The 14,108-nt window shown below is 34.1% G+C and overlaps 1 protein-coding gene across 1 annotated transcript; it reads right to left on the bottom strand.

Moving 5' to 3' along the window:
- Positions 1-1,526: 1,526 nt before the first annotated feature.
- On the bottom strand, positions 1,527-10,394 carry LOC128986316 (torso-like protein). The gene is made up of 6 exons (XM_054406633.1): positions 10,166-10,394; positions 6,340-6,586; positions 5,626-5,869; positions 4,195-4,353; positions 3,784-3,867; positions 1,527-3,184 (listed from the first exon to the last, which is right to left on the bottom strand). Exons 2-6 carry the CDS (start codon positions 6,537-6,539, stop codon positions 2,873-2,875), a joined length of 999 nt encoding a protein of 332 aa, XP_054262608.1. The 5' UTR covers positions 6,540-6,586; positions 10,166-10,394; the 3' UTR covers positions 1,527-2,872.
- Between the last annotated feature and the right edge of the window lie 3,714 nt (positions 10,395-14,108).

The raw sequence follows: 14,108 nt of genomic DNA, 5'->3' as shown, positions 1-14,108 counted from the left end.
CTGCCTCAACTTAGGGTGGCGAGGACTATAGTAAGCTTTTCTATGAACAGAAATTTTTAAAATACAATATGGATTTTAAAATAGTGGGTACATTCAAAACAGCGGGAAGATGTGTCGAGGAGATATTTATAGTTTCCAGATGCATCAAAGCATTTAATTTTTAAGACTCGTGTTGTTCTGTATACGAAATAAAAATTCTGTTTATTACCTTTACGTGAATTCTACTATGCAAACCGACGACCTCTGTGGTTTTAATTTTAATTCTATGGTCGCTGATGCCTTATTTTACCTTTTAACCTTACAAGCCTAATTTTACAAAATAAAAGATGGTCATTATCGACTGTGCTTACCATTTGAGCCTGAATTTGCCGAAATGCTGCCAAAATCAGAGAGGCGCGTGTAAATTTTGAAACGCATTTGGAGTTTTGTGTTGTGGGTTGCGTTAAAATGCTCGAAGGCGTTTTTGAAACATGACCAAAATCAATTCAAGTTTAGGCTAAGTCTGCGACCATAAAAATTAACAGATATAATAATGGGTTAAAATATACAATTTAATAAGTTTACCACATTATAATGCATTAAAATACTCTCTTGTTGATTTTATTTCCTAGAATAGAAGTTGAAGATAGTTTCTGCGCATTAGAATTTTTATGTTCTTAAGGAAGCAGTTTAAATTCTGGTTATATTACTATTTAACTTAATTTTTAAAAAGTAGCAAAATTAACTGAAAGCTATAAAGGCAAATAATAGTTTTGTTTTGTGTTTAGTTTATATTAATTGATGTACATTTAGTTGTAGATTGCATTTAAAACTTTAAAATGCTCTCAACCAAATAAAACCATTTGATTGTAAAGTAATGCTTTTGGTCTACAATGTCTCTGATTGTAATTCATTCTGTGAAGTTCACCCCAAAAGAAAGAGTCTTTAGTTGAAATCGAGGCACTCAAAGCCACCTAAAATGAAGCATTTAATTGGAATAAATTCATACTTTAACCTTAAACCTTTCTTTAACCCGCCAGTGTGGAGTTTTTAAACCAATGATGAAAGAAATGTGGGAATTGAATGGATGTGAAGTGCTTCATTACTAATCAGCTGATCAGCTGTTTTATTAGCCAGGACCATTTATCAAGGACAGCTGAAGCTGAGCACAGTTTTGAACTATTAAAGTTACTGGGTTTTCTCAGGATCGAACCCGCGACATTTCTATCTTCTTCTAAACGCCACCACTGAGCTACCTTGCTATATATTTCTGGAGCGAAGTAAAAATATGTGTTTCAGATTTTCCTCAAGAATGAGAAATTTATTCACAGTTTATGATGTTATTTTTGATTGCCATGGGTTTTGTGTGTCATAAAGTCAAACATTGGTTTTTAATGAAATTTATCAATAAAATCCTATAACTGCATGGATACATCGTACAAGTATGTTTTTATTTTAAATCTCATTCATAATAAAGTTGTCAACGGCATTAAATCAACATAGCTGTGGTAACTGATGACTATAAGGGGTTGGAATAAAAGCTTGAATAATACAATAAAATATATTCATTATGTACAAGATATACAAAATATAAACATATCACATAACGTATACGTTAGTATACTATTTAACCATAAAAGAACACAAAAATAATACTAGAATATGAACCTCTTATAACATATGAAGTCATTATGTTATTATAATGCACAGTTTATAAAGTACCTACATTTACGTTCAGTTCTACATATCCTACTTCCTACCAATATTTTGAAGTGGAATTGACAATCCCAATAACCAGGAACAGCTGGGATCATTTTCGAACCATCAAAAAGCTACTGGCTTTTTTCAGGATCGAACCAGCGACCTTTCAATTGCTAGGCGAGCACTATAACCACTCGGCTACCCAGCCATTCCAGTTACTGGACAAATCGAGATGAATTTTTGCAGAAATAAAACTAATATAACAAAAATGAACATTTACACTTGGGCTACGTTGATTTTAATTTTCCTTTGTGAGTTTCCCGTGTAGTTCAAAATTCAAATCAAAACTAGAAATGCATGGGCACGATTCCGGTTTTTTACTGTCAAAAGGATGGGCTGAAGTTTCCAAGTTCGCAGAAAACATGGATTATTGAATTGCAGTTGATGCGGGTTGATAAAGATAAAATCCAATTTACCACGACTCAAACTGTGGATAAGCATCTAGATTGCCAGTGCAACTCCTAGGATCGGTAGGATCGTGGATCAGATCGAAAAACCCCCCACCACCGCTCAGTGCTGATAGCGTGGCGTCAACCATTACTGCAACGATACGGAACTGAGTCATGAGCCTTTGTGGTGTAGTGGATAGCGTGTCGGGCTGATAATCTGAAGGTGCCGGGTTCGAATCCCACCGGGAGCACTAACTTTTTGTCAAAAATTTTTTTCTTATCAGCAAGTTTGGTTGGTTTGGTTAGGTTATGACAGTTTAATTTTATAATTAAAAGATTGTAAAATTGAATTTGAGACATTTATAATTTTATTTTTAGAACAGAGCTATTTTTCGATTAGTAAACCTTCATTCGAGTTTATCATTATCAGCAAGTTTGGTTAGTTTGGTTAGGTTATGATAGTTTAGGCTAATTATATTTAATTCAAATTCAATCTACAAATTATACGTTTTGAAAGCGACAGTGATACCGATAACAATTTTCCGCGAACAGTTAGATAAGCTATGCTGATGCGCAGGTATGATTCGGAAGCGTACGACATGGTGCGGTGGTGGGGGGTGATCTACTGATCTGATCCACGATCCTCCGATCCTCGGACTTGCACTGGCAGTCTAGACGCTAGTAAACTGTGGTTTCCTTAGGAACATGCTAAAACCAATAATTTAAATTCATGCAAACAATTGTCAAACGCTGATCTCCCACAGTTTCATATGGTTGTTCAATATCTCTGAGAACCACAGCTGTTTTCTCTTGTCTGAGATGAACGGAGTGAGTGACTTCAGCTCCATTTCTAGAAGAGCGTCGTTACCCATCATCAGATCCAAAACTTGGAGTCGCTCCGGAGCGTAATGGAGCTCAAGGAGACTGGAGTAGTCGAAGACGAGCGCCTTGTTGCGAAGGTTTTGCTCTGCCCATCGCTCCACGGAGTAGTTCCCACTGAGACTGACGATTCGGCCAATATGTTCTGTGTGCCAGGGAGTGAAAAACTCCAACACCTGTGCCAAAAGATCCTATTAACTCTTAAAGCTCCTAAGTTTAATATATTGGACGCGAGAGTAAGCAAATCACATTTCAATTTACTATTAGCTATGGGAGTATGGTTCAACAAAAATAGCTTGACGTATGCTGCAACCGGAGAGTCAGTTCTTTGTGTTTTTTGTTTTTTGTTTTTGGAAGTTTAAGTTATTTGAGGGATTATTAGATTCAATAACAATAGACGGTATTGGTAGATTATTTTTGAGTTGCACTTAAAAACAAGCTGTTTCCCTAACCTTACTGTATGTATTGTGCTCCAAAAACCTGCTAAAGAATAATTTGGATTTCTGTTTTTAGACACAATTAATTTTGCAGCCATCATACAATAAATACACTTATTTACTAAATTTAGGCCGTTTTATGAGGAGAAATCTATCCCCTCCATGTCTTGATCCTACCATTAAAACATAGCTTAACAGCTGAGAATTTTTTAAATTTTATGTACCAAATCTATGTCTAGCTCCTTGAGCTTAAACCATCAAATCAAATACAGCATTAGAAATTCTTTTGAAACTTGAAAAAAAATTAACAATGAATAATACATATTATCAACACTTGCCTGGTCGAGGCTTTGTCCAGTTTCCTCGTAGTCTCTCATCGCCTTGTGAAGATATTCATACACCGTTGGAGCAAAGACAAACACCTGTCAAACAAAGTGAAAAGGTGAACAAAGTAGTTCCAACTATTTTATAGCAGACTCCCTTTTATGTGGAACAGTTTGGCTAAGACTTTGAATGGCACTATGTTTATGATCACATTAAAACAGCACACTGTCATTACCCTGCGGACAATCAATTCACATAAGTTTTCTTAAGGGTTGATCATTCTGTACAGATTTAATAGGTGTTTCCCCTATTATCTAGTACCATGGATAAAACATACTTCCTTGGTAGATTTTTTTTAAACATAAAATTATCAACAGTTTTATAAGAGTAAATTATTTAAACGAAACATAACATATTTTACAAACCTGATACAGCGAGTCTCCCGAAACGTAAGAGTTGACGTAATGAGATCCAAATTTGTGGATGAAGTTGAACACAGTTTCGGGGAGTTCAGGAACTACTTTGCTTGCCCCTTCTTCAGTCCATTGGTTGAAATGTGGATCATCATCTGAACTTAGCATTACCTGGAAGTTGAATAATACAGTAATTTATTTCTGGAGAAAAAAAAATTATAATATATTAGTTTTATACTGTAAAAAGGGTGGTTTCTATATGTGTATATCTATTTTGGGTACAAACCGTAGTCTTGCAACAAGACCACCAAGAATCCAACTTACTTGGAATCTTACCAGAAATCATCGGATTTGAAGACGAGCACACCCCTTGGATGGTATTGGTAATTTTAGTATGTACAGTATGACGTATCTCCTACAAGACCTATTTTGCATGGTAAACACAATTGGACTATAATTATGGTAAGTATTTTGGCATAGATGTATCCAAACAAATTCTACTACAACACATATCGATATCATATCTTTTAATAAGTGTTCAACTGCCACAAACAATAAACGTCACCAAAAAGAAATAAGGTACAGAGAAAACTTACTTGAGGGACGAACGTGTGCTTTCAGCTCTAGTATCTTGTGCTAGAAATATTCTTGTGACATGCAAAGAATAGCCCGAGCGGCAGGTCTTGTGTTGTGACCAGTGGTGGATCCAGAGGGGGGCAAAGGGGGGACCGCCCTCCCCTCGGGCATATATTTTTTACTGTATATATTTTCAAAGTTTTGCCGCGACCGGCAAAGATGATGATAATTATCCGTTACCAGGAAGGTTATTCAGTGTTTTGCTGTGACCACGGGAGACAATGGCGATGTCTACAATGCTGCGGAAAATGATCAGAATTTTGCCGTGATCCTGAAAGACGATGATGATGATTCTGTTACCTAGCAAGACATTCAGGATTTTGCCATCACCGCAGGAAACAATGATGACGTATACTAAACCGCAGGAAAAAATTTTGCTTCGATCGGCAAAGACGATGATGACGTTTCCATGAAAGAGAGAGCGGGAGATGATCAGAATTTAGCCGCGAACACGGAGGAAGACGATAATGAACCATAATATCTACAGGTGAGTTGTTCATGATTTTGCTGCGATCGCGGAAGACAATGATGACAATCAGTTACCACGGGGTTTGGTTTATTCAGGGTTTTGCATGACCGCGGGAGACAATGACGTCATGGTGAGGTAGGGGGGGTAGAACACGATGGCAAAGGGGGCGGTGTTGAACTTTGCCCTAGACAGCGGCAACTATGCTAGGCACCACTTAAAAGTGTACCATTGAATGTTTCTTCTGTATTATTTCATTCACATTAATTACTTCTGCATTAATTTTTTTTATTACTTCTCTGTGACATAATCGCCTATCTTGTCTAAACTCCAACACAAACCTGTTCGTGATGACGAGTGAGTTTCACCAAGACATAGCCATGACTGCCGAGCAGATAACTGGAGTTGATACCGAGGTGTGCGGCAGTCAACGATCTACTCCAACCTCCAGCAAAGGCTCGCCACGGCCTCTCTGCGCCTTCTAGTTTGTGTGAGAGGAACAATGCGGCCTTGAGTTGAGTGACGTCATCGCACAACTGCAGCAAAAAGTCTCCGTTGAACCTTGAGTCAGGAGATACAATTGGGCTGGAACAAATAACAATTTTAGTATACATGTATTGTATACTCAATGGTATAATTGCCTTAACCCTTTTCAAGTCTCATTTTAGGGCTCCGCCCCCATGCCCTAGGTTAAATTTATGAAGCAGAGCATTAAGCCTACCAGTATTTTAACTTCAAATTATAGCCTTAATGTGATACGGTTACGAAACGGCCGATGTCAGTTCATGGCTGACAAGAGAGGTGAAAGAGTTAAGACAAAATAATATTAGAGAGTGTAGCAACAAAAATGTTAAATCCATTCTCACGTTAAAACTGTTTACCTAACAGACTCTTTGAGAGATTTTATTTAAATTTTGAGCCTCACGCTTTGACACCTTTCATCATGGCCTTAAATTACGCACCCTAGGTTCTGGGCAAAATGTAATCTAGTTTAGTATTCTAATATTCAAATAGTTTAGACAGGATTAGACAATAATTTTCATTCTTTAACTCACCTCCTGGTTTCCAGAACTTGCTCAAAGACATCTGCAGAACGTAGGTCTGAATACCAAGGATTTTCTTGACCTGAGATCTTAACCTCTGCTCCAAGGTCGCCAAACGATGTGAAGACATTTAAAGCTGCACCTACATGGACGTCTCCTAGAGACTCTGCGTAATGCCAGGGAACCATCCACAGGATCCATCGCAACATCATCTGAAGAGCTTCTGACGAGGCTCATTTATTGCACTTTTCTCAGGGGACTAAACAAAAACATTGTTGCATTCTTTTTAATCACGTTTTAAATGTAGGTTTCTCTTGAATAGCTTGGTCTTCAAATATTATATTGTGATTTTAAGGAGACTACATTACAGAAGAATAACAGTGCAACTTAGTGGTTAAACGCTCGCATGGTGGGAAGTTTGCTAGTTTGCTTCTGCAAAATCAATAGATTTTTAATGGTTGAGCATTTTTTAATCAAGGGTGGGACTAATCATAAATTTTCTTTTAGAACCAGTTAACCATATAGAACCAGAACTTAACACGTTCACTGCTAATGACGCACTTGTGCGTCATAAGTATATTAGCAGATATATAATACATGATGTATATAATTACATAATATATTTTAATCCACAATTTATAGTATAAAATTTATTTAATTGAAGATATATTGTCACTCAATAATCATGATCATGTTAATGTTTATGTTTTTTAGCCATTTATAAAAGTATTACATATCATTAGCAGTGAATGTGTTAATATACCTGGAAATCTTAAGCAACCAGAATTTTAATTATGCAGGTTTTCTGTAAGAGAAGAATTATTCTAATTTTATTTTTTTATGTAAGAGAAACATTTTTAATTCAGCAATTTAGCAATACAATTTAGCAATGTCCCTTTATTCATTTATTTTTTAACATTGTGTGTTATCCTAAAAAAACTTTGAAATAAAACATGTAGGGATGGAAAAGTTATAAGCACCAGCATTAAACAGCCACATTATTAGTATAAACAATATGGAAAAAGGAAAATTTTATTCTTCATTTGTTTATAAAAAAGAATATTCTTAACAACACTGATAAACGATCCATAAATAAACAACACTGGTCAGAAAATAGACCAAAGATCAGTTGTTTTTATACTCCACAATGAACATAAGAGATTGTTTAGTTTCAGATAATGAATTCTGGTAACTCAAAATAGACTCTTTCTAGGTAAAATCACAAAACGAAACAAAAATGTCGAATTGAAATACTCTAAAACATTGGCCAGGCAGAAATGTTAACACACAATCTATATGATTACATCAAGATAAGATGTTTGTACTGATAAGAAGACTGATCATTCCTAAAAATACTAAATTATACTCTGTTCACAAAATTTAGGCAGTTTGAGGGGAAGTTCCCCCACTACTTTTTTTGCTCAATATATATGTTGGAGCTGATTTATATTTTGCAAACCCCAGCTGTTGAGCTATTATTTTAAAAAGTAGGTTTTCAAATGGAGGAAATAGATTTCTTCCCCTAAAACAGCCTAAATTTTGTGAACGGAGTATAATCAAGGTACAGTAAAGCTATATTTTTACTTCCAAACAAACAGTATATGATAAACTTTTATGGAAGCTAATTAAAATATTCAGGGTGTTTGAAAAGTAATGGATCAAACTCTAAACAGCTGTAATTTTTCTGAATACCTTTATTAACACAGCTGTTGATGTCAACGGTAAGAGCATGTTTATAAATTTGTTTCGATTATGCTTTGTCTTGGTTACTTGATTAACTGTGACAGACATATGAAATACACAGTAGTCAACCAAATCTAAACAATCTTATGAAAATGATATTTTCATGGTTTTAACCGACAGTTGCTTTAATCAAGGCATACAGAAATTACATCCATTTAGATTTGCACCAAATTATTATCAAGCATAAATTATTGAGATGGAGCCGTCACCTAGGTGTGTATGTATATAGAAGGATGAGTGTAGAAGGGTGTGAGATGACCTGTAACTTTGTTACTAACTAAGAAGATCAGCTGTTTCATCAGTCAGGATCGTTCATTTAAAGCCCAATGATCAAGAACAGCTGGGTCCAGTTTCATACCATCAAAAAAGCTACTGACTTTTTGAGGATCAAACGGTGACCTTTTGATTTGTTAGGCTATAACCACTCGGCAACCGAGCAATTTACTTGAAAACCCCTGTATTTGGTCAAAAATGTCTCTTCAAGAAATGATTCATCTATGTCCATTGTAGCATTTGCTTTTAGAGCACAAACTTTGAAAACGAGTTTGATTTGCGCATTCAAAACTACATGAGAGAAAAGACAACTAGTTGCTTACCCTGCATAAAAGCTGCAAATTTTACCTGGTGTTTTCATAACCTATTTTGTAACACATGATTGTAGGTTGTTTTTATTCAACGGTCACAGTGAAATCATTTCGAAAGCACTTAATTATCTACTTCACTGCACTAATTGTTGGCCACCAAGCATGGAGAACATAATTCCTAGACCATAAAATGGAGTCAAACTTACAAACGTGTAAACACATCATTTCATTTGCGTTAACATACAAATCGACAAATCCTATGTAAAAGTTAATCTACTCTAATTGAGGTTACAATTAGTAAATTTTATTATCTCTTGACATCTAAGTTTAGAGAAACGAAAGAAAGTTTTTAATAATACAAAATATAACAAATTAACTTTTTATAGGCAATACGTAGTTATCTAAAGTGGGCTACTAGTAATGATTTTAAACCTCAACAAAATCTATTCTAAACTTTTTGCCTCGTAGTAAAGAGTGTGGAAATTAATATTTTATATGTTTTTGTTGTGACTAATAATAAAATTAGACATGAGACATTCCGTCCCAATTTTAAAAAGTAACCAGTTTTAATATAAAAGTAAACTTTAGTTTAATTGATCCAACAACAGATTGCGTTGATGTAAATTACTTATTGCAACCAAATGCGCTAGATTTTAAATCATGTCAAATCTAAGCTCAAACTCAAACATCTTTATTTATTTGACAGTCGTTATAACTGCATAATAGTGTCAACAAAATTGCACTTACAAATAAAAACAATATTTCTTGTAAATAAAATCTAAAAACTAAAAATCATTGATTTCTTAAGAAGTCCTCTACACTGTAACAACAGCGTGACAAAAGAAGACTCTTAACCCCTTTGCCAAATTTGTCCACACTATTTTCCATCTTCAGGGGAGCGGGCAGTACATTGAACAGTTGAATGCCATTGTAAAATAAATGATTTTCAAAAAACGCAGTTTTGTGCTTTGGAATATCCAAATCGGACCGGCTTCTCAAACCATAGGAGATAGGGCGAGACTGATTTTGAAAAAGGTTGAAATTTTTCTTAAGGAACGTATTGAAAGCAATAGCGTATCTGTGTGTTAACTATCAAAAGAAAAACTAAGAAAAAATACCCCCGCCGCAGCAAACCTGCCGAATAAGCGAATTTCCATTTGTCTTAATTGATTTTAGTAATCTTAGGCTACTAGTAATGATTTTAAACCTCAACAAAATCTATTCCAAGCTTTTTGCCTCGCAGTAAAGAGTGTGGAAAGTAATATTGTATATGTTTTTGCTTTGACTAATAATAAAATTTACTTATTAATTGCTACCAAGTGCGCTAGATTTTTAAATCATGTCAAATCTAAGGAACTTATATTCTAAGCTACTAACTATCAAAAGAAAAGCTAAGAAAAAATATAAATTTGACAATTGAAACTCAATCAATTCTATTTTAATAAAACACATTGAATTATTTTCTAAGGACCAGTTAGTAATTAATGTCTAATATTATTAATTGTACAAACCTTGGTAAGAAGTATCCTTAACGAGTTGAGAGTCTATAATCCCTTCTGGACTCTTGTTATAAGTTTATAATAAGTTATAATAAGTTTCCAAAAGTTTATAGTTCTGAAGTATTTGACCAAAACTCAACACTTGAAAATCACATAATTTATTAATTAAATTTTTTCTAAAATATTTTGATTTCCACACAAAATAGTTTTTTATTTGTCCAAACCAAGAAGACACCACACTGCACTAACACACACTGCAAGAGTAACTAACTCAATTTCTCTTATCTGCCCCTATGTGTTGGTATGAGTGTGTGTGAGTTTCTCAATGGTGTGTGTGTTATAGTTTTCTCTGTGTAATCACGTGTGTTAATATCTCTTCCTGTATTGCGCAGGATTATTCCAACATCCTCTTTAACCCCTATTACTTCTTTTAAGCTGGAAATGTATTTATTGTTGTCGATCATTAATCCATCTTTTAATTAAATAAATAAATAAAAATGCCTTTATTTCCGAGCGTCTCTCAGTACAAATATAACTGTTTTACAGAGTAACTCAGGTCAAAACTAACTAAAAATACAATACTATTATAATACAAGACATCGTGTGATAGAATAAAAATATTAAATATATATACAACTATTTTACAATATTAATATGTTTTTTAAGTTTCTTTTAAAAGCCAGGATCCCCAGCTGTTTTAGGTCCAAGGGGAGATCATTGTAAATCTTCGGGCTAAAGTATGAAAACCCTTTCCTACCCACTTTTTGAAAGTGGAGCAAGGCGTTGCGCCGGGTCTCGCGTTGGGTCATCTCCCCACGAGCCACAAGCCTTTCCACCAAGTACTTAGGCTCTTGCTGAACCAAGACTCTGTGGATGAGGCTACAAGTCTGCACCCTGCACACGGCTTCCATTGACAGCAACCCCGCAATTGATGAATTAATGGTACTTTCTATTATATCCTCCAGGTCGATGCAATTGCTGAACTGACCAAACTGGAATTTTATTCAAAGGTAGATTTGTGAACTTGATCAAAATATAGTCGTGTCGAGTCCATGTCATCGGAAAATACCCTCGAACTGACTCCTATAGATGTTGAAATGTCAACGTCTAGATCTTACAAAACTAAATAACTAAATGTAATAGGCATAGGATATGTTCATTTAAAAACGTGCATTAGAGAGAATTTTGATGAAAACAAACATTTTTTCAGATAATATGTGTATGGAGAGAGTTAAAATTAAAAAGAAATGTTTTTCAACTTATTGGATTGTTTAGGAATTCAATTACTTCTGTGTTTATCAAATTTGTTTTTTTACCTTACAGATTCTAAATGATTACACAGAAGATTTTAGATAACACATACATACACACGGTATGAAATTAGTAAATAGGAAAGGTACAAGTTTGCAACAAATGCATTTCCTTTATACTTTGACTAGCAGAGTACCCGTCCTTCGTACGGGGTTGGAATATAAGTATAAAATGATTATTGCAGTTATACTCAAGCTTTGCGTTTGCAATAAGGGAGGACACAGTTTGATAAAATTTGCTTTTTTAAATTTACAGTATTCTATAGTATTACACATCCTACCATAGCCATAATGTTCTACCACTTCACCTAAACAATAGAGAAAAATAAATTATCAACAATTCGCAAAATATCACAAATTATTCATGAAATGAAAAACATAAACATAACAGTAAACAATCCTACTTTGACAGTTCTCATTGGGAATCACAGTTTTTTGTTGCTGCTTAGTTCAAATTAGCTGTTTTCATAAATACAAAAAAAATATAGTGCTGTACCCTGTTGGTAAATCTTATAACTTTTTAATGCTTTTCCATATCATAGAACCAACTTTTTCAGTTGAAACAGCTGACTAAATTCTTTAATTCCTTTTAAATGTGAATACTCATAAGGTTAACATGGGGAATTACAGAGCCACTGGGGCGGAGCCCGAAAGGATTTTTGAGATAAGAATATGCCTATATGTTAATCGGGAATGTAAGCTATCATCATGCCAAATTTCAGCCCAATCCGTCCAGTGGTTTATGCGTGATTGAACTTCAAACAAACAAACAAACACACAAACTTTCACATTTATAATATTAGTAAGATTATGAACTATCTTATACTAAAAAACTTTTGCAAAACTTACGACAGCTAGCCTGAACTACTGGACCGAATTAAACACGGTTGGTACCAAATGAAAGACATTTTCCTGTAGATGTGCAAAATCCCTTTATAAATTAAAATAAGCACAAAAAATGAATTAAAAAAAATAATACTGTATGGGCCTTATGGGTTGCAATGTTGGTGACAAAATAACAACAAAATATAAACAGAAAATCAAAACAAATTAAAGAAATTCCAATCACATGTTTTATTTACAGTGTGGATTGTAAATTGAGAAGTTTGCAAAATACATAATTTTGGTCGAGTTTTTCGACCATGGGGCGAGCTCTAGTTTATTTCTAAACTAATTTTGGGCTGGAGTCTGTTGGCATATACAACAGAATCAGTCATTTTAATTCAAAGTACATTATAAAACTTTCTACGGAAGAAAACTAGGACAACTTTCACATTAAACGTTTTCAAACAAAGTGTTTTTATCTTTTGTTTACTAGTGTGAAACAACCAGTCCAGAAAGAAAACTAAAAATAACGATAAAAGATAACGAAGAAATATTTCTAGAAAGGTTATCATTGAACTGGTTGACAATAAGAAGAATCAACACATAAACAGTTCTTTGGTAGGAAAAATTACAACCGGCCACTAATTTAGATAAGCATATAAGTTATGTTGATGAAACTGCAACACGAGCATAAAATCCTTAAAATAAGTTTGCAAATTATTTGTGAGGCCAAATGCAATTGTTTTGGAGATAAAATCTTCTAGAAGACATAGGAACAGTATAGCTGGTTTAAAATGTTAGAAATCGGCTGTTTACAAAATTCCTTGTGGGGCTAAAGTACTTATTTTAGTGAATTTCCCTATAGGGAACAAGCTATTACCGTAGGTGGCACAGTAAGACCAGGACTCAAGATATACTTACTTTTTGATTTTGATGACCCTAGAGGCCATAGATACTTTTTGTTATTTTTTTTAATATGTGCCCATTAATAATTTAGGTAATTTTGGTCTGATTTTGATGAAATTTGGCATGAACATGTAGAACTGGATACAGTTGAAAATTAGTTTGTGAAACTGCAAGATCTAGTCCTGAAGAATTTTAGCTTTTCCAAAAAAATTATTTTTTTCAAACTGTTACCCTCAAAAGAAAACAAAATGCCCAATTTCTATAAAAACTATACAGTAGAGCTTAAAAAATGAATAATTGTACAGAGTGGTCCAAAAAAAGGTACTCATCATTTCATTGCAATTAATAATTATTTATTAGCTGTACACACTTACTCTATCTTAAAAGTGCTCTACATGTTTTCCACCATTGTTTATTACACATTCTATTCGTCTTTGCATGCTTTCAACCATTCCTGTACATTGTTGTGGAGTGATACACATTGAAACAGAAGTTTTTAAGTTAAAGCAGCAATTTAAATGAGCATCTTTTCTTTTGGGCCACCCTGTACATTAGAGCATTGTTGACCAATGAAATGTTACAGTGAATATTCCAAAAAATTGTACATTGAAAATTCCAAACTACCTTAAAAATTCCTATATTAAAATTCAATTTCCTGCTTTGGTGTTATAAAATGTAATTTAATATTTTTCCTTTTTTTGAAGACTACATTAAATGTACTAAATTTTAGTACAAGGCAATTGATAATAATAATGTACACAATAATGTAGTAATAATGTACTACATCGTGTCCAAATAGGTAGACAACATACAACATCCCTATAAATCTTCAATTTTATTGTCAAGACAAAAATATAAGATTTTCAAAACCAACAATCAATGGAAACTGGGAGAGCAAAATTATCAAAACGATC

The sequence above is a fragment of the Macrosteles quadrilineatus genome, unplaced genomic scaffold (assembly GCF_028750875.1).
Source record: "Macrosteles quadrilineatus isolate MER2022 unplaced genomic scaffold, UCM_ALF_1.0 Scaffold_2__2_contigs__length_208266976, whole genome shotgun sequence".
Lineage (NCBI taxonomy): Eukaryota > Metazoa > Arthropoda > Insecta > Hemiptera > Cicadellidae > Macrosteles > Macrosteles quadrilineatus.
The sequence above is the reverse complement of the archived record's forward strand: the minus strand, read 5'-3'. Positions and strand labels throughout refer to the sequence as shown.